At 46.3% G+C, this 18334-nt stretch overlaps 1 protein-coding gene across 11 annotated transcripts in view; it reads right to left on the bottom strand.

The window, feature by feature from the left end:
* Positions 1-18334, bottom strand: part of RPAP3 (RNA polymerase II associated protein 3) — a 385109-nt gene that overhangs the window by 58794 nt on the left and 307981 nt on the right. For all 11 annotated transcript variants that reach the window (XM_086919117.1, XM_086919121.1, XM_086919116.1 and 8 more), the window contains 2 exons: positions 13627-13847; positions 2245-2443 (listed from right to left, as the gene is read on the bottom strand). In XM_086919117.1, coding sequence (XP_086775243.1) covers positions 2245-2443; positions 13627-13847 — 420 coding nt within the window. The remainder of the gene's footprint in view (positions 1-2244; positions 2444-13626; positions 13848-18334) is intronic.

Genomic DNA, 18334 nt, shown 5'->3' with positions numbered 1-18334 from the left:
AGGAGTTTTGGGTAAGGGCTTAAGGGGCAAGGGGCCATTGGTACTCAAGCACCCTGTCCCAGAGGCACGTCTTCAGACTCCATATCTATTTTGAGTTCCATATCCGACTCTGGAACCAAGATGGCCCGTCTTTCTTCTCCTGCCACTGACACTTTGACATCTTCATGCTCTGATTCCTCACTGGAGATATCCGGAGTGTGATGAATATTCTGACGTTGCATTTCATGACGTCGAGCCCGTCAATCCCGAAGAGTCTTTTTGGACGAACCTATTTACAAGCGTTGCAGTTATCTCGTTTGTGCTCCGGAGACCAGCATAAGTTACACACTTTATGTGAGTTGGTGCGAGTGTACTTAGCGTATCACCCAGGGGAAGAATTTAAACAGAGTTGGTTCATCGACAGAAGACCGACCGACGCAGTTAGGCCCAAAGACCAGACCGTCCATGAAGTTTTTGATCGTAAATGAAGGGTTCGTTGACCGAAGCACTACACGGAGAAGTAGGAAACGCGTACAAAATAATACCATTGAGGGTAGAGTGGATTGCCCACTGATGGGAACCCAAAGAACGGTTTCGAACTGGAGCGCAGCAGTACACATCCGAACCAGATGGTGGGAAAAAAAAAATCTAACAATGGAGTCGATGCCCATGCGCACTATCACTGAAAGGAGGAGTCACCTTACCTCGTGACTCAAAAGACTTCTGCGAACTTGCAATCATCAGGACCCAACACTAGATGGCAGGAGTATGCAAAGCATGTGTATATAAGGCACATATGCCTCAAACATCCATATTCATAAAAAATAATAATGTTCGGGTGAGACCAACCTGAAAAAACAGGTGGAAAATGACATGAAATTATAAGGGATAACGGCTTCTTACACAGAGAAGGAGACCGTGTCCTTTGTAGTGACACATTCCTTCATCAAGCCACCATACGGGTCAACCGCTGGTACTGATCTGGCACTAGCAAATTCAACTTTCTAGACAGACAACAAACATACGTGGCACAACGTAATTAAGAAAGAAATTACCATATTCACTATCACAAATAATTTAAAACGCTATTTGAAATGTGATTGCCTGTGGATATAGAGGCCTCAGTAGAATCAGACTGTGGAGCACTCCGGGATAACATTACAGTAATAATAGTGCTTGAGATATGAAAAAATGCCCAATCAATGCACGTTTGCAGAGTCTGCACCCTTCAGTCGTGTTCTTTCCAAGCACCTAATACCTGCAAGCAGCAGGGGCAACCACCTTCCAGGCCTCAGATTGCGAGAATAAAACATTTCAAAAGTCTGGTAAACACCCAGCAAAATGAGCTCTCATTTTAGCTTAAACGCCATGTTCCAAAATCTCTATGAGAAAATCATGAGGGAAAATATTTTTCTTTCAAACATGGTTCGTCAAATGACAACAGAGGGAAACATTGTTCAGAAGATAAAATTACTTTAGCACACACACTACAACGTGTAAATTTGTTTTTATCACCAACAATTGACTCCTATTCTGACTAAAATCTGTTATTGACTTTTTCTATGCGGTCTTTTTGTGAACCTTAAAACATGGAATTCTCTAAAATGAATTTCAATTGTGACCATGTCCCCTAATCCTGTAACGGTTGCTACAACATGTTGTGCCCATTGTGGTCAGCCAATAAAGACAGAGGGCCCTTTCAGACCCCTCCACATGCCCCTTGGGGTCAGGGTCTGCTATCCTTGCCCAAGATAAGCCTAAGAACAGAAAACAAATGTTTTAATATGTGGCTTGGGTGGAAAAAAGTAATTACAAAGGACCAAAGATATTTTTTTATCATTTATTTGCAATAACAAAAAAGCCAAATCTAACTTAAAAGGAGGGTTAGATTCACCAATATATTTATGTAAGGAAAATGCATCACAAGAATGTAAAAAATTACTACCCTTGTCAAAAAGGTGTTTACATCTCGTTTCAGTGCTGAGATGGTGCCAAAACTAAAGCGTTACTGCATGCTCTAGGTTTTAGTTTTTTGGGGGCGGAAACGAGATCTGGATGCAAGCATGTACAAAAACATACAAAATGCTCTGGTTGGTGATGAAGAATTGCTTTTTTTCTGTTGGTGGTGCAATAAAAGATCCTGTCTACTGCAACGTGTATTGGAAACTCACATGGCAATGGCACATGTGAGATATGAAGAGGCCAAAACATCAAAATGTATGATTTTCTTCCCAACTTTGCCCATACTCTTAATCTACACTTTACCTTCAGATACATGTATTGTACATCTGGATAGCCCTTCAATCGTCTGAAATCCGATTCAAGTTGAAATGAGCTTGCAGGGACTGGAGGGATCTCAAAGGAGGTTGATGTATCCACAGTAGGCAGCGGGAGTTTCTCTTCCCTTTTGACACTGCCTGACTGGGGTGTAGCATGAAAACTGCCGCCTGAAGAAGTCGGTGATCTGCACAAAATAGTGGGTACATGAGAAGAATTATGTTTTACCTAACTGGTCTTTTTAATTATTTTGCTGTACATGCAGTACAGAAGTAGAAACATTTCCATATGACTAAGATTACAAAGAAGTTACTTACCTCCGGTAGCGCCTTTTCTGTTAGAGAATACCTACCACAGATTCCTCACCTAATGAAGTTTTCCAGGCCCCAGATTAGTTTGGGAAACTTTCAATAGCAATTCTGTTGTGTGTAGGTGGTGTCGAGTGGCTTCATGTTGGATCCATTCCACTCCGGATGTGATGCTCTGTTACAATTAGGACGGGAAGCCCATAGAAATCAGAATGTGTGAATGTGCAGTTTTCTAGGCTGGAATCTTGAAAATTGACCATACAAGTTTGTTCCACAGAACGGGGAGGAGGGAGGGTCAGTGAGGAATCTCCAGTTAGATAGAGTCTCTACCAGAATAGACATTGCAGATATTAAGTAACTTGTTCTTCTGCTAGAGACTTCTAACTACTGGCCCCTCACCTTGTGAGCAGATACTACAGCAGTACCCCACTAGGTGTTGGGTCTGTGGAATGGCTCAAACCAAGAAGTACTGCAAAACATATAGTTAAGAGTTACCATCCTGCCAGATTTGGTCATCCAGGCATTAGTGCTTCATGACTGTGTGGAGGGATGCCCATGTATTAGCCTGAGATATCCAGGGCTGGCACTCCACGTACCTACGCAGCGGTAGTAGCAGTTGCTCTGGTGAAATGAGCATGCAAGCCTTCTGAGTGCTGCTTCTTGAGTAGCCCTTAGAAGTTTTTGATGCACAAAACAATTGGGAGATGATTATGTTTTGTACTGCATTCCCCTTTTTTGCTCCAGAGAAGACCACAAAACATTTATCATCTAAAAGATGAGCTCTGGTCCAAATCAATGTAAAAAGTGGGGGATCTCCTGAGGCCAAGATAGTGGAGCCACTCCCCCTCCTTAGAGAGGTAGGGTGGAGTACAGAATGCCGGCAAGTAAATGGATTGCCCTTTATGAAAGGGCATCACTATGAATGCCTCTTTTGCCCGGAGAACCAACTTGTTCGGGAAGAAGGATGTGTATGGTTTTTGCAGAGACAAATCAACACAAAAAGGAGCACAAAGGGGAACCAAAGTCAGGCTGCCCCCACTCAACAAATTATCAACAACAAGGACCTGACTCGGGATGAACAGTCCTCGGATGCTTGATTCCGTTCTGGGAAGGACATGGCTTTTGTAGTTCGGACTGGACTGTTCCCATGGGGCACAGGGTCAGAGCTGATTTGCATATCGCCATTGTCTAACCCAGGGTGGTGTGGAGTGCAAAAAAACAATGGATTTGGGCCCAGATCTTTGGACTGGGGTGAATGTGTGACATTGATCCACATTCGGTCCATCACCTGTTTTGTTTGCAAATTCAGGATAAACAGTAACACCAACTTCCAAACACTAGTGGGGTCTGAAATATTTTCCAAAGACTACCCCACCGGCGCGGTTCACTGCCGCTAATCCAAGTGTCTGTATATCCGGTTTGTAACCTAATGTCAATAGACTACAGAAAAAGAAAAAATTCCCACAAGAAATTAATTAGAAAAGATTAGGAAAAAAATGTGAGAGTGGAGAGAAAGCACCTCATGGTAGTAACACCAAGGGGGGCTTGCTGGTTGGTACTCACTATCACACCCACTTATCATCGGTTGCTTTCTGCCCGTAAAAGAAAAGTGAGTTCCAGCGTGAATTTTCTCAAAAGTGAAGGAAAGAAACACTGGAAGAAAAAGTATGTATGCACTGTAAGTGCTAGTGTCACTCAAGTGCCCTACTGGTCCCCGTGAGAAAGGAAATTAAATGCAATGCCCAAAAATGAGGTGCTACTCACTGGCTAGATGTAACTTTATTCAGTGCTGTGGGCGTCCTCAGTTAAAAAATGGTTCAACTCAGACCACTGTTAAATGCAAAGAGCCACCATGTTTCATTGCCACCAGTTTGCGCAACTTCATCAGGGCTATGGGAATGACCAGTCTTCACTTCACTTGGAATTACCACTTAGTCTGCAGATGTATGACAATAAAAGACAGAGAACGTGCCAGGAGTAAATACCACCCTATTCTCCAATGCACTCCATACTTATATTAAGGATCTTTTTTAAAAAAAGGTGTTGTTACTGGGTGGTTGCGAGTGTCCCTCGTACCTGCAACCAACTCGTCATGGGCCCCGCGCCAATTGGTCACGTGTCAGCAGGGTGACCACGCACATTTATGGCACCTGTAAATATGCACAAGTTATAATGTGCACGTTAAACATCAACTCGTCACCTCACATGCCCATTGAGAAGCTTTTTATGATCCATATCTCCATGCATATGGTGCTGCATCTGATTCTCACACCACTACGGACATCAATACTCTCCCCGCATACGTGTAAGCTCAACTTCAGATCTCACATTCAACCTCCTCGTGTGTTATATTCCATATCGGGCCCCTTACATTTCGGACTTCTTTCTCTGCATTAACTGTCACATGCCAGCCATTCGCTCACTATCCTTACCGATACACGGAACCTGCACAGACAAAGCCTGAAGTGCGCTGACACACTGCTAAGATGTTATGGAGATGAGAAAAACTGTTTTGATAGTCAGAAGGTGGAGAGAACAATTGAACATTGGTTCAAATGGCATGCGAACAGGTAGGTGAGAATCAAATTAAGGCCCCACTGTAGCATCACAAAAGATGTTAGCAGGAAGTTGTGGATTAGCCCTTTCAAGAAACACACAACAGGTGATTTGAAAAGGGATGTTTGGTTTGTTAACTAAGAAAGGATGAAAGATACCCTTTAACTGTGACCACAGCCAGGCATTACTGGGCTAGAGAAAGACAAACATGAGTATGTCGGACAACGTTGCATTCAAAAGATGGATGCCACAAGAGGAACACCAGACAACAAACCTCTCCTAGCGTCCTGCGTACAGTTTCTTTGGATGGACACACAGCCGCCAAGATGACACCAACCACTTCGGCTGGAAGATCAAAAGACATCAACTGTCACTGTTTATTCTCCACGCATGGAGGTGTGGGTTGTTCAGGCTTGGGTGCAGCATCTGGCTCTGCTGCTGCTATAGCATGTCCTCTTGAAGGGGCAGCCGGTTCCAAGGATGTATGCTCATCGCCAGAAGTTATGTTTACCACCCTCTCCTTGCTCAGTCCGTTGCTTCTACGATGACTTGGGCCAACTCTCAATTTCAGTACTCTTGTCATGAGAGGTAGGGGTGAAAGGTGTACAGGAGCCACGACTCCAGGCGGACCTGCCCGAGAACCTCCAATGCTCAAAAACTTTGACAATGTGTTGGAAAGCGATTGAGCCAGGGATCACCCCATTGCTGGAAGACATCTGCTTTGGCATTTAAAGATCTCATAGATGCTGGGCCACCAGGGAGATGACTTTCATGTTCACCCACTTCAGAGATGTAAAGCCTACTGCCATAGGGACCACAAACCCACAATGCCCTGTTTGTTGCAGTATCACATGGCAGTAGTGTTGTCCATTATAATATGCGCAAGTTCACCCTTGACAGACGGGAAAAACACCTTCAAGACCAAGCGAATCGCTTGCAACTCCAGCAAGTTGATGTTGAGATGAGCTTCTGTCAGAGACCAGAGACCTCTGATCTCCACCTCTCCCAGATGACCACTCCAACCCAGCAACAATACATCTGTCACAGCAATTAGCTTTGGGTGGGGTAGGGAGAGAGGTCTAGCTCTGATCTTACTGCGGTTGGATAGACACCACTGCAAGTCTTTTGTAATCTCCTACAACACCTGGATGGAATAAGACAGGTTTCCTTGAGGCTGAGCCCGAAGAGAATTCAGGTCCCACTGCAGAGACCACATTTGCAACCTGGCATGGTTCTCGAGCAGAATGCAGGAGACTTAAAGGACTAGAAGTCTCAGAGCTCCTTTCACTGACATGCAGGCTGTATCTTAGCCTGAATATCCTGCACTCGTTGAGGAAGAGGGAAGGCTTTTGAGAAGGGTGATTTTCCAAAACAAAAGTCTCAAAGTGGGAAAAAGAAAACCTAATGACCCCCACACTCTGGGAACTTTATCGAAAGGTGTGGGGGTTATTATTATTTTTTCAGTTTATTACAGCTAGGTTTTTCATTGCAATGAAGGACAACAAACAAAGACTCCAAAAAGTCTGCTGGTTTTAAGGAGGACGGTGTAAAGTTCTCCACCAATGACCCCTATGCCCTCAGACCAATGGAGAAAGTATTCTGTCAACAGAGCCAATGACGGTTCCATCGACAGAATGCGTACAATCCATCCCACTCTAAATGAGGTGGGTGGATAGAGGGTTTGGAGAACAAGGTAATCCTTTATTTGCAATGAAGACCCTGTCCTCCAAACTCTAAATAAGGTCCATCGTTTTGACGACTGCAGGGCATTCTCAGTAAAAAAATAAAAAAATATAAATATGCTGGGCTTCGCAACCATGGATGCCTCCAGGTCTCTAGTTTTCAGAAATATGCAATTCCGACTAGTTTACCTTTTAATACAGGCTGACCCAACAGCCAATTAAGAAGCTAATTTCTGTTGTCAAGTGTTACGAAATTGTGTGTTTTAGGAATAGTTTATAGGTTTGCAGAGCATTCTCATTGTGAAAACATGAAGGAATCCCAAGCAAGCCACACCACCTTGGATTTCTAATTTGCAAAAATGCCCAAGGCTGGTATCATTCCCTATGTGTCATCTGACCAGGTGTCTGAATACAGCAGCTATCCGAATGGCAAGTGAAAGGAAATAAGGAGTTTTTTAGGTCGAGCCTAGACGAAAGCAAAGCGAAGCTTTGCTGTCTAGGGCTCGACAACTTATGCAATCACTTTCAGGGGAATGTGGACAGCAGACTATCACGAGCGTCTCCTGCCGGAGATTCTACCTCGTGAGCGCGCACGTCGCTGTGCCTCATTTTTCCATTCTCAAACAAAGCCACACTCACGCATGCGCACATACACACACTGCATAAACACACACGCACCCTCCCTTAAACAGACACACGCTGCATACACACACGCACCCCCCTTAAACAGACACACGCACAAACACACTCCAACATACACACGCGCGTACACCCCCACCCTCAACCCCACTCACCAGGCTCCTCTCCCCTTACGCATGGGAAGGCACTGCGCTAGAAGGTGCGCTGTCTCAAATCACCGCCGCATCCCACAGCGGCTTGTATGGAAATTAAAACTTGCCTTCCCGTAAACACCGCCGCAGCCGGGGAACATCTGTAGCCTTACAAATCCCGAGCGCAGCTCCTCTGACGTCAGACGAGGAGCCGCGCTGGGATTGGTGCCGGTGGGGCCGTTGCCAGAGAAACGGAAGACTCGTCGACGCCGGGCGGGAGTGGCTTCTTCGCTCCTCACCCGGGCAGCGCCTGCTTTTTTTTTTTCAAGCTACTACATTTCTCTGCGATTTGTTCCGGGCCACACATAACGGCACCTCGCTCCATGCGGCATTCGCTACCGTGAGTCGACTACTGGCATTCTTTTGCTGCGCCCCCGTGGATACCTGTGATTATTACCGATTGCTGGCCTGTTCGCCTCATTCGTGATCGTGAGTCGCTCAGCGGTAAGCGCTCAGCACTGAGCCGGTTAATCCTTGCTTCATTTTGCGGCCCCCCGTGGATGCCTCATACGCGTCCGTGAATCGCTCCACTTCATCTCGCTACGCCCCCGTCGATGCCTGTGTGTAATGCTGAGCACTCTGTTTTGTCGCTGATTTATGCTCCAGTTGATGACACAGATTTTAAATCCCAACTTCACACGATGTAAATGACTTGTTCAGCCATTACATTGTCCATTTCCTCATCAACTACGGCTACCTGGTCCCAAAATGGCGGCGGCTTGAGCTTCGTTCTCCTTGTTCTCCCCATTTTCGATATCTCATGTTAAATTAACAGATGACAGCTGGCTCCCAATGATGCACCTTGAGGAGTGTTGAGATATTACTCTACCCAGACCTTTATTACTGACACTTTCCATGAAACAGAAACCTACTTTAAAAATTAACGAGCTGCCTGGACCTAAAATGGCGGCACCACAGCAATAGACCGGGACCAATATTCTGTTCACGCTGTTAACTCCCAAGGTGGTCCCTGATGTTTCCCTTCTATTGAATAGCTGACAAAAGTAGATTTTGAGAGGTCCCACGATCTTCCTCCTTTGGCAACAAAAAATAAGCTAGAGGTTTTTTACAACTCCGAGTATAGCATGCTCTCCACGCACGCCATGTCCGGCACCGCTATCCCACTCTCTGTGCTGCTGCTTTCATACGGCAGTTGGCAGGTGAGTGCCCATAGGTGTTGTGTCAGTTTCACTTTTGGGTGTCAGTTTTGCACCTTAGTTTGCGGGCGAGAGTGACTGGTGCGCGTAAAGAGGGTTGCTGTCAAAGGTGTCACTTGTTAAAGGATGTGGGGGTTATATTGGGGCAGGGGTGAGGTGCTATCTTCCATCTATCCAATTTCACAGCCGGTTGTAGTGGTGCCTGGGATGGGTGTCTTTAAATTGGTGCTGAGAGTGACAGGCGATGCACCAAATTATCTACGTGAAGACCTAGATATGGGCTACATTGCCGGAGTGTCTGGGTTAATTGTACTGTCAAGTGTCTGATGGTATCTCAACGGGCTCCAACCTCATTGTGTTTAAGTCGTGAATATTGCCACGGTTGTTTACATGGAACAATTAACAATTCTTTGAAACGCTTATTTTGCATGCTACAGCTGTTGCTGTTCAAAAAGCTTAATGCAATTGCCTGTCTAACGTGCATATAAGAGTGAAAGGAGAGCACAGCTTATGGGAAAAACATCTTTCTTCCACCCGCCCCCATTGTAGCACACAACAATCTAAAGCACCATCATGTGCTGCAGCTGGGAGCATTTAGTTAATTTAATGTGCTTAAAGGCATCTGGAACCTGGAAGTTCCTACAGTCTTAATAATAAGCTACCTCCCCGACAGAAAAGCGGATATCTGTGCAACATGTCTGCCTGTGTTCAGCACACTTTGAGTAGTGCATAGATGGCATTAAGATAAAAATGCAGACGGGCAAAGTTTGATGACCCCCCAGTATGGACGATAAAATTGTTGAAAGTCATGTTTTTCCAGTAAAAAATGTTTGGAGAGTGAGAAAAGCTTAGGAAATTGGTTCTAAAAAAATATTCCACCCGTTAACCCTTATTTCGACCATTGGCACTCAAAATAAATGCACACATGAAATCCTACGGGTACTATTTTGTACTGGCTCAAGAAGTGCCCACCCTTTTTCCACACTAAGATTGGAGACCTTACGCTCTGTTCTGGAAGTCAAAATATGTCAGTGGGACAATGAATAGAACTGTACCTAAGAAGCGCTCTATAAGTCGGATGCTTTCTCAGTTCTTCACTCCCCAATTAATTTGTGTAGCTTCCACCTGCTGTTATCTCCTCTTACCACAACTACGGAAAAGCAAACCATTTGAGTCTCTGCAAATATCTTTTGTTCCAGTTGCTAATTGTTCTAAGTATAGCAGGCCACCACTTGTTAAGCCTTTGCGTTTGCACTTCAGTTGCTAACCCTCTCTCACATCTACACTGGGTTGGAATAGAGCATATGGTTTGCTTTTAAGGTGGTATAAATACAGTATTCTTCCATTCATGTTCCTGTTGGAGTCTCGATCTGACCGCACAAGTCTCTGAGCATTTTGCACCTACAAATAAAGGTGCTGAGGTGCCATGTTTGTTGTTCTATTTTTGGTATTTTCTGGTGTTTTTTTCCAGTGTTTCCCAGTCATTTCAATACCTTAAAAACAGTGTTTACACATTTTTTGCGTCATTAAAGACAACAGAAACTGGCTCTGTGTGCGTGTGTGTGGCTCTGTGTGTGTGTATGGCTCTGTGTGTGTGTATGGCTCTGTGTGTGGCTCTGTGTGTGTGTGTTTGTGACTCTGTGTTTGTGGGTGCAAATGTAATAGGTCTCGCATTTGCGAGCGTTTAAGCTATTGGCAATGCAAATGACAATGCCATTTATTTATCTGTTTTCAAAACCAACACATAAATAAAAATTTTGTCATTTACAATGCCAATAGCTCTAACTTTTGCAAAGGCGAGACCGTTGCATTGTAAATGCTTGTTTTTAATGCAGTTTTGATGGAAGGGCTAGGGGGGAAGGGGGCACTCACCCTCATTCTGCCAACCTAGGGAGCAGAAAGACTGTTTGGTACCAGTGGTGTAGCTAAAATGGCACACATTTTACATGGCTTTTTGGATAAAAACTTTTGAAATATTGTGAAGTTTAAGGTCTGTCATCGTACCCATAAGATCATGTGCATTAGTTTGCCACTGCAGCAGGTCATGGATGTGCCTTAGGGGAAAATGTGCTCAGCTCACTCAGGGATGCTTTTGTAGCTGGGTGTGCTGATGGTCCTTCTGGACCTACCCCAGGCAAGTGGCTATGGTCTTCCAACCCTCCCAGAAGGTTGAAGAAAATGGCAGCTCTCCTGTGTTACTAGATGTAACAAAATGCCTCTTTTTGTGTGTTTAGCCCCAAGTTTTTTGACAGATGCTGCTGGTTTTTGGACTCGGAATGCATTTAGGCCTGCTAACCAGACCTCAGTGCCAGTGCCCTGACCCTAAAGTGTAAGTTAAGTTGAATAGGGTGTACTCAACTAGAAATGGCTAACTTACCTGTAGGTCTCTAGTAAATGGGATTCCAGTACCCAAGGCATGTAAGTTAAAGGGGTATCCCAGGGCTTGCAGCATTGATTGTGCCACCCTCGAGGTCCCCCAAGTAAAACAAGTCAAAAAGGCCCAGACTGGTAGAGCAGTCGTGCGCTGCTAGCCAAACTTTGCCATTGGCAGTAATGACAAAGCCACCACTTCCGATGGAATGTGTTAACTCAACCCTCTGGCAGGCACAGTAAGCCTTAAAGGCAAGGTGCAACATATGACACCGGCAGGACATGTCTTGACAGTAAAACACAGGACACTACAGTTTTTACTGTAGAAAGACATGGTCACCTAATTGGCAGGTAAAGGTTATATGCTGACCCCTCAGCTCTGCTAACTCTCTTACTGTGCGGCCACAGTAGGCACTCCAAGGTATCAAAAACTCGTTATTAAGCCCTAATCGTATCTCAAGTCGAAATTTATGTAACTTGTTGCAGCTTTCACAAAGCTGCCACTTTGGTGCCTTTAAAACTCCTGAGCTTTCCAAGGCACACATGGAGAAGCTCCGCAAAAGAAAGCTTTCTGCCCTCCTGCAAAGACGTGCTAAAGACTCTCAGGAAGGAGAACAATGAGGGATTGCAGGCCAGGGAGGTGTCACTGCCCTCCTTCAGGAAGCCACTTGGGTTTTATCCCCAAAAAGCAGACTTCAAAGGCAAAGCTGCCTTTGAAGGGCAGATATGTAGCACCGGTGGGAGGGCTGCCCCATAGGTGAGGTAAACAGGCTGGCAAGGGAGGCAGAGAGGGAAAACCAGTTACAAAAGCCCTTACGTGGGCTAGTGAGGTCTGCACACCAAGAGCGGGGTCTCACCATCTTGGGAGTCGACAGAATGGTGCACCTTGGGATAGGCAATGTCACACTCTAGAGGAAGTGGTCCTTAGTGGGAGGAAACCTGGTAGCCCATTGGCTACCAACTGCATCCTGCCCGAGGGCACTTTCTGAGCATAAAGAGGGCACCCAGACCTCAGACATCAACCGACTTGGAAGGACTGTCCTGCGGCACCGAAGGACAATAAAGAAAAGCTGCACCACCTACGACTGCATCTGCTTGCTGGCAAAGAGAGGGACTGTCCTGCTCAGTGAGAAGCTGTATCTAGAGCTCAGTCAAGCCGTGAGAACTCCAAGGGCCAGCTGACTGCCTCCTGTTCGCAACACAGGTACACAACAGCTGTAGAAGCCTGCTGGGGCAAGTTAGTAGCCCAAAATCTTCCAGTCACCACCACCACTGCCGTGCAGCACCAAGAATCAAGACCCGATGAACAGAGTTGCACCAGAGTCCGCTGAGATCGAGATTGCAATTGGAGAGCTGCTGGGACCCTCAGAAGGAAAAGTTATAGAACCAGGAAGGATTGGCCTGTGACCACGACAAAAGACAACTGGACTTTGGCCAGACTGGAGAGGACTTAGTGGGACATCGAACCTGCGTGCAGGATCCCCTCACCATCTTTGTGGACCGACGAATCCCTACAGGAAGACCAACATCGACCGAGTCGTATCCACAGCATCCTTAGAGCATCTTCAGCATACTCCATCTCTTGCATCAGGATCACTCGATAGAAATTCACAGCTATGCGGATAAAGTGCTTGGAACTGTTAAAGGACTGCTTCTCCTCTGAAGGCAGATGTTCTTTAGGACCTTGATGGTACCCCTGACTAGCTCCCTGCCGGAGTTGGTTGCCCTAAGTACCTTTAACCAACCGCATTGACACTTACCTAAGTTTTCCATGAAAAAGTTACTAAGAGTTCCATTCATTGACTCTGCTAAGGCTTGTTTGCTATTGGGTGAAATGTCTTGGATTTTAATATTGTTTGTAAAAGCAACCCTCTAGTGGATCACTTAAGTTCTGAAGTTTTAGTGCTGCTTAAATGCGTAATTCTTGCTCCTCTGTGTAAGCCTTGCTGCTCAGTGCCACAACTACTCAGGGTCGAGCTGAGGGTTTTACAGACGAAACCTACTGGACCTAAAGGGGTTGGTAAGTGTATTAAAGAGTGAGGTTGCACAACCAAACCCTATAATACACCCCATTTCCTCATACTAGGGTGCAGTGGAACATGCAGAGCAAACAATGGGACCCCTCTCGAAGCACATTTACAACAAAAGAAAACTAGCAACAGCACTGATGAAATAGATCTGGTATGTGCTAATGGTACAACATTAAATGTAAATATGTTAGACATGATGTTAACAGGTAAAACATGTACACCAATCAGAATCCCAGAACAAATCTCCCTTGTAGGGATCTGCTAAGTTCCCCTCTTTGAGTACATAAATTATGGTGATAATAGAGCTAAAGCTCTTTTAACCAAGACCAACAATGACCCAAAAAATTCAATTTTGCTCAATAGAAAATCCTAACTTGCACGCTTCTGAGCATTTGTCACAAATAATGCAATAGTAAAGATAAATATTTTTAACTTACAGAATAGCTGTGTTAGCAGAATCTTCTATTTTCAACAACTTAGCTTTAGGAGTACCACTTGGGGAAACAAGTCCATCATGGCTTGAAGTTAGTTCTGTTACAATGGAAGATGTATGTTTTCCAATCGAAAGGGTGGTATGATCAGCAGCTAATAATGATGGCATATCAGCAGTAGGAATTTCATCACTGACTTCTTGAATAATCATCCTTCTTAAAGGTTTCTAAACGAGGAAATAAAAATAACTGTTAAAACGAGTGTGAAAAGAAACATTAATGGTCGTTAGACCAGCCCCAGAGCCCTAACACACAGCAAATACATGGTACTGTAGTGGTACATGGGCCAAAGCAGAACCATCAACAAGAATGCCCACAACAGTAACTGGGTATACTCCCTTACCTACACTCCACGTGTTATATTACCATCAACTAACAGTACCTGGGTACACTCTCTTACCTACTCTTCACATGCTATATTACCATCAACTTTGCAAGTGAGGATAAAGGATTTTTAGTTAAGTTGCATACCAATTTGTTATCTGCTTTTCTGGAGTTGGGCTGGAAGCCTCAGTTCTTCCCCTACAATTCACAGGGAGCAAGTAACAGCCTACTCACGAATACCAAAGATCAAATGCCGCTCTCCTTCCTTCCCATACTCTGCATGCCTCTGCTCTCGGAGTACAGCCTACTCTAAATATCATGCCCATTTTCCTTAATCCTTAGTATCCTTTTGCCCACACCTTATTTCAAAGATCACAACCTCTCCTTTAAAAGGCATACACGGGGGAGTGGACAAGATGGCGACTCAGCAGGATGCGTCTACCTGTCTCTCCGGCCTCAACCTAGGCCCCAGCACCAGCATTGTGCAGCGATGCCCGGCATTGGCAGCCGTCTCCCCGCGATTCCCCCAGGCCCCACAGTGACCAGCAGGGGGCCTGCGGTGTCCTGAACCATCACGCGGGCTGGGGTTCGCGTAGCAGGCTTGGAGCCACAGAGCGCACAGCCTACCAGCGCTGGGGTTGCGGATGAACTGTTGCTGCTAGAGCTACGGGCCGAGTGAGCGGGGCCACTGGTGAGGAGCGGACAGCGGCTGAAGTGCTAGAGAGGACCCCTCCCCTCGACGCTCTGCCGGTTTGCGGCCAACGCAGAGCAGCAACGACCTGCTGAGCCTCCCCGCCGGTTCCCTAGCAGGCAGGGCACCCCTCAGAGATGCATGCAGCATGGCCTTATGCAGGACCGGAGCAGCCCTGTGGCAGTAGGGGCCCCTGACGACCCCACGGGAACAGCGGCGCACAAGGTGAGCGTGGGGACAGAGGCAGACAGCGGGACCGAGGTGCTGCGGGAGCGGCAATCTGAATGGCTGCAGGCCCCGCGGGGCCGTAGGCGTCGACTTGTACCCTGGGATATACGAGGCCACCATCGGGCTGCGGAGAGGCCCCAGCCCTGACACAAGCCCACCCAGAACCTCAAGATTTAGCTGAAACTGAGTGCACCACAAGGAGCCCACAGCTGTGCTCATACCCAGTAACACCCTGAGCCTGGCACCACCTGGCGTTCCCCCATCGGTGGTACACGACGGGCAGACCCTGCTACAGACTCGCACCCAGCCTTAAGGGACAGTAAAGCGGGCCGACCTGCCATTTCTCTGATGCCTGGCCTGGGCCTGCTTTGGCCTCCGCACAGGCCATCACTCCAAACAGCGGCTCTATCGCCCCTGTAAAGGGGCAAGCGTGGACTAAAACCTTACTTGGCAGCTACGGAAAGACACGCTATTCCCTGACTTGGCACATAGAAGGATTGGTGGTTGGGCAACGAGGCGTGGAAGGGTACAGCCTTCCAACGTAGAACTATCACAGCACTTCTAGGAAATCGAGCGCTTCGGACCCGCCACGAAGATTGCCCGTAGAACAACTGCTGCCAGCGGATGACACACAAGAATTGCTCTACCAATCATGAAGACTGCAAAAGAGGAAAAGAAGGACAGAACAGTCAAGGAGATGCTGCCGAAAGCCTCCTCTGCCCTCGCGGACTGCCCGACAGGGCTACCCGAAAATGAAGACGTGGAGGCCAGCTCACCCACGCCTTCATCAAAACTCTCTTTGCCTCACTAAGGGACAACTTCAAGCAAATGAAGGCAGAGATAGCATAGGACATCAGAGAGGTGAGGAGGGACTTGGACTCTCTTGAGGACAAGGTTGACACACTGGAGAACAAAACTGTGAGCATGGAGAAAGAATTGGCATCCCTACAGCAGGAAGTGATCCATCTCAAAGAGCAACACCTTGATCTCCAGGCCCATGCTGAGGGCCTGGAGAACCGCTCTAGGCGGAACAACATCTGCATTTGTAATGTCCCGCAGGGAGGGGAGGGGCAGAACATTGTGGAGTATGTTGTGGGCATGTTCAGAGAGCTCCTTGCGGCCTCCGAAGACACGGAGATAAAGTGACCGCAAGCACAGAGTGGGGCCCGGAAGACCCTCGCCGCCCCCCACCCCCCAGACATTCTAACATGTGTGCACAATTTTCGCCTGAAGGAGCGCATACCACTAAAAGCCAGGGATACCGACTCCTTCCAATATCACAGACGCAAGCCCCATCTCTTTCAGGATTTAGCGGCGTCGACTCTCCAAATACAACAAGAGTTCTGGAGTGTCACTATCTTTCTCCGCAATAGTAAAATCCTGTACTCATGGGGACACCCTATTAGACTCATTTTTCGACTCCATGGGAAAATCCAACAAATTCACTCCGTCAAGGAAGCTCGCACCACATTGAGCATGCCAGAAAACGCAACGGAAGACGGGGCATTGCGTGAGCGATCGAGCCCTAACAGGAGACAGGGTAGGTGGCGAACAATGGGTGGCAACTCACCGAAGTCAAGGCCTGATCCCGAAATGATGGCAAAAGAGAGGCAGGCCGTCCTGATGTCGCTGGAGGGAGACTCCAAAGGCCTGGCATGAATCCACGGAGTGCAATAGTGGACGCTTTCAAGAAGAGGGTATACGCACCGACGGCGGGGATTACATCATGAGCCTCTGAGCTGGGGTCCTGGCAGGGCGAGGAGCCGGCATTGAACTTCTTCCACCTCCATCTCATGGGGTGGTTCTCCCAGGACTTTAAGGTTCACTATAATGTTATTTTGTTGTTGTTATGTTTATGTTGGGGTTGCTATTTAGGCGTGGGACCTCCTCCTTTAACCTCTATGACATGTTATGTTATTGTAATTTGTATAGCGTGCGTATACCCTTCGGTGTCTTGGCGCTTCCGGTTCTCCATACTGTGTTTCAGACCAATATTCCTAAAAAAGCTTGTCTTTAGTTGCTTTCGGAGCTCAAGGAGAGAAGGAATTTTCCTCAGATATATTGGGAGAGAGTTCCAATCCTTTGAAGTATTGTGACTGAAACTCCTCACACCCCAGCTAATTTTTTCTTATTCTGACCTTAGGCATCAGATTGGTATTTGCCGATCTCAGGGGCCTGTTGGGGATATATCATTTAAAAAGGTCCCATAAAAATGTTGGACCTTCTTTATGGAGAGCTTTGTGAGTTATACACAGTGCTTTCAATTTTACCCTCTGGCCGACTGGCAGCCAGTGAAGGTCCTGAATCCCTGTTCTAACCGACTGATATTTGGGTATATGCAGTACAAGTCTTGCAGTGGCATTTTGTACTGTTTGCAATTTTCTAAGGAGAGTGGGTTGAATATTAATATATAGGCCATTGCAATAATCGAGCTTAGGTAAGACTAGCGAAGTTACAACCGGCTTTCTAAATTTTTTACGAATAAATGGACATATTTTCCTTAAGGTTTTTATCATGAAGTATGCTGAAGACACCACCTTGGATACTTGAGGTTTTAGACTCAACTTATCATCTATAATAACTCCCAGGTTTTTGGCTTTAGTCACAGGTGTGGGAGGGGGGCCAAGGTGATCCGGCCACTACTCGGGGGACCAGGGGGAAACAAGATTCCAAACATGATTTCTTTCTTCTTGCTTGAATTTAATTTCAGGTAGTGATTACTCATCCAACTGGATCATATAATCATGAGGTTTTGTGGAATGATTGATATCCTTGTCCACTGTCGAGATAACCAGTTGGGTATCATTGGTATAGGAGGCGGGAATCAGATTGAAGCTTCTGATTAGTGGGGCCAATTCTGCCACATAAATATTAAAAAGCGTGTGGCTCATCGATGAGCCGTGAGGGACCCCGCATGCCAGTGTAAAAGGTGTGGAATTGAAATTGCCTAGGTGGACAGATTGAGTTCTATCTGATAAAAAGGATGTCAGTAGAGGAAGTGCGACTCCTCCAATCCCTATTGTTTTTATCGCTGCACCAGAAGAGTATGATCTACAGTATCAAATGCTGCGGATAGGTCCAGCAGTAATAAGAACTGCTGACCGACCGCCATCTAATGAGGATCGGATTTCTTCTGTGGTTTTTATCAGAGCTGTTTCTGTACTATGATTGGTTCTAAAACCAAATTGGCTGTAGTCTAAAACCTGGGTGTCAGCGATAAAAGCAGAGAGTTCTGTGTCTATGATTTTCAATAGTTGGTTGGTCGGTTGAATTTAGATTTGTTTTTTTTAAAAGAGGCAGGATACAGATCTTTGCTACCACCTTCCACCTTGCTCTATGGTCAGTGCAGGCTACTTAGGGTACCTTCCGGCAACTACCACACAAAGCAGCCCAATAGCGCCATGCTTAGGT

The sequence above is a fragment of the Lissotriton vulgaris genome, chromosome 1_1 (assembly GCF_964263255.1).
Source record: "Lissotriton vulgaris chromosome 1_1, aLisVul1.2, whole genome shotgun sequence".
NCBI classification, from domain to species: Eukaryota; Metazoa; Chordata; class Amphibia; order Caudata; family Salamandridae; genus Lissotriton; species Lissotriton vulgaris.
This window is presented reverse-complemented; position numbering and strand designations above follow the sequence as displayed.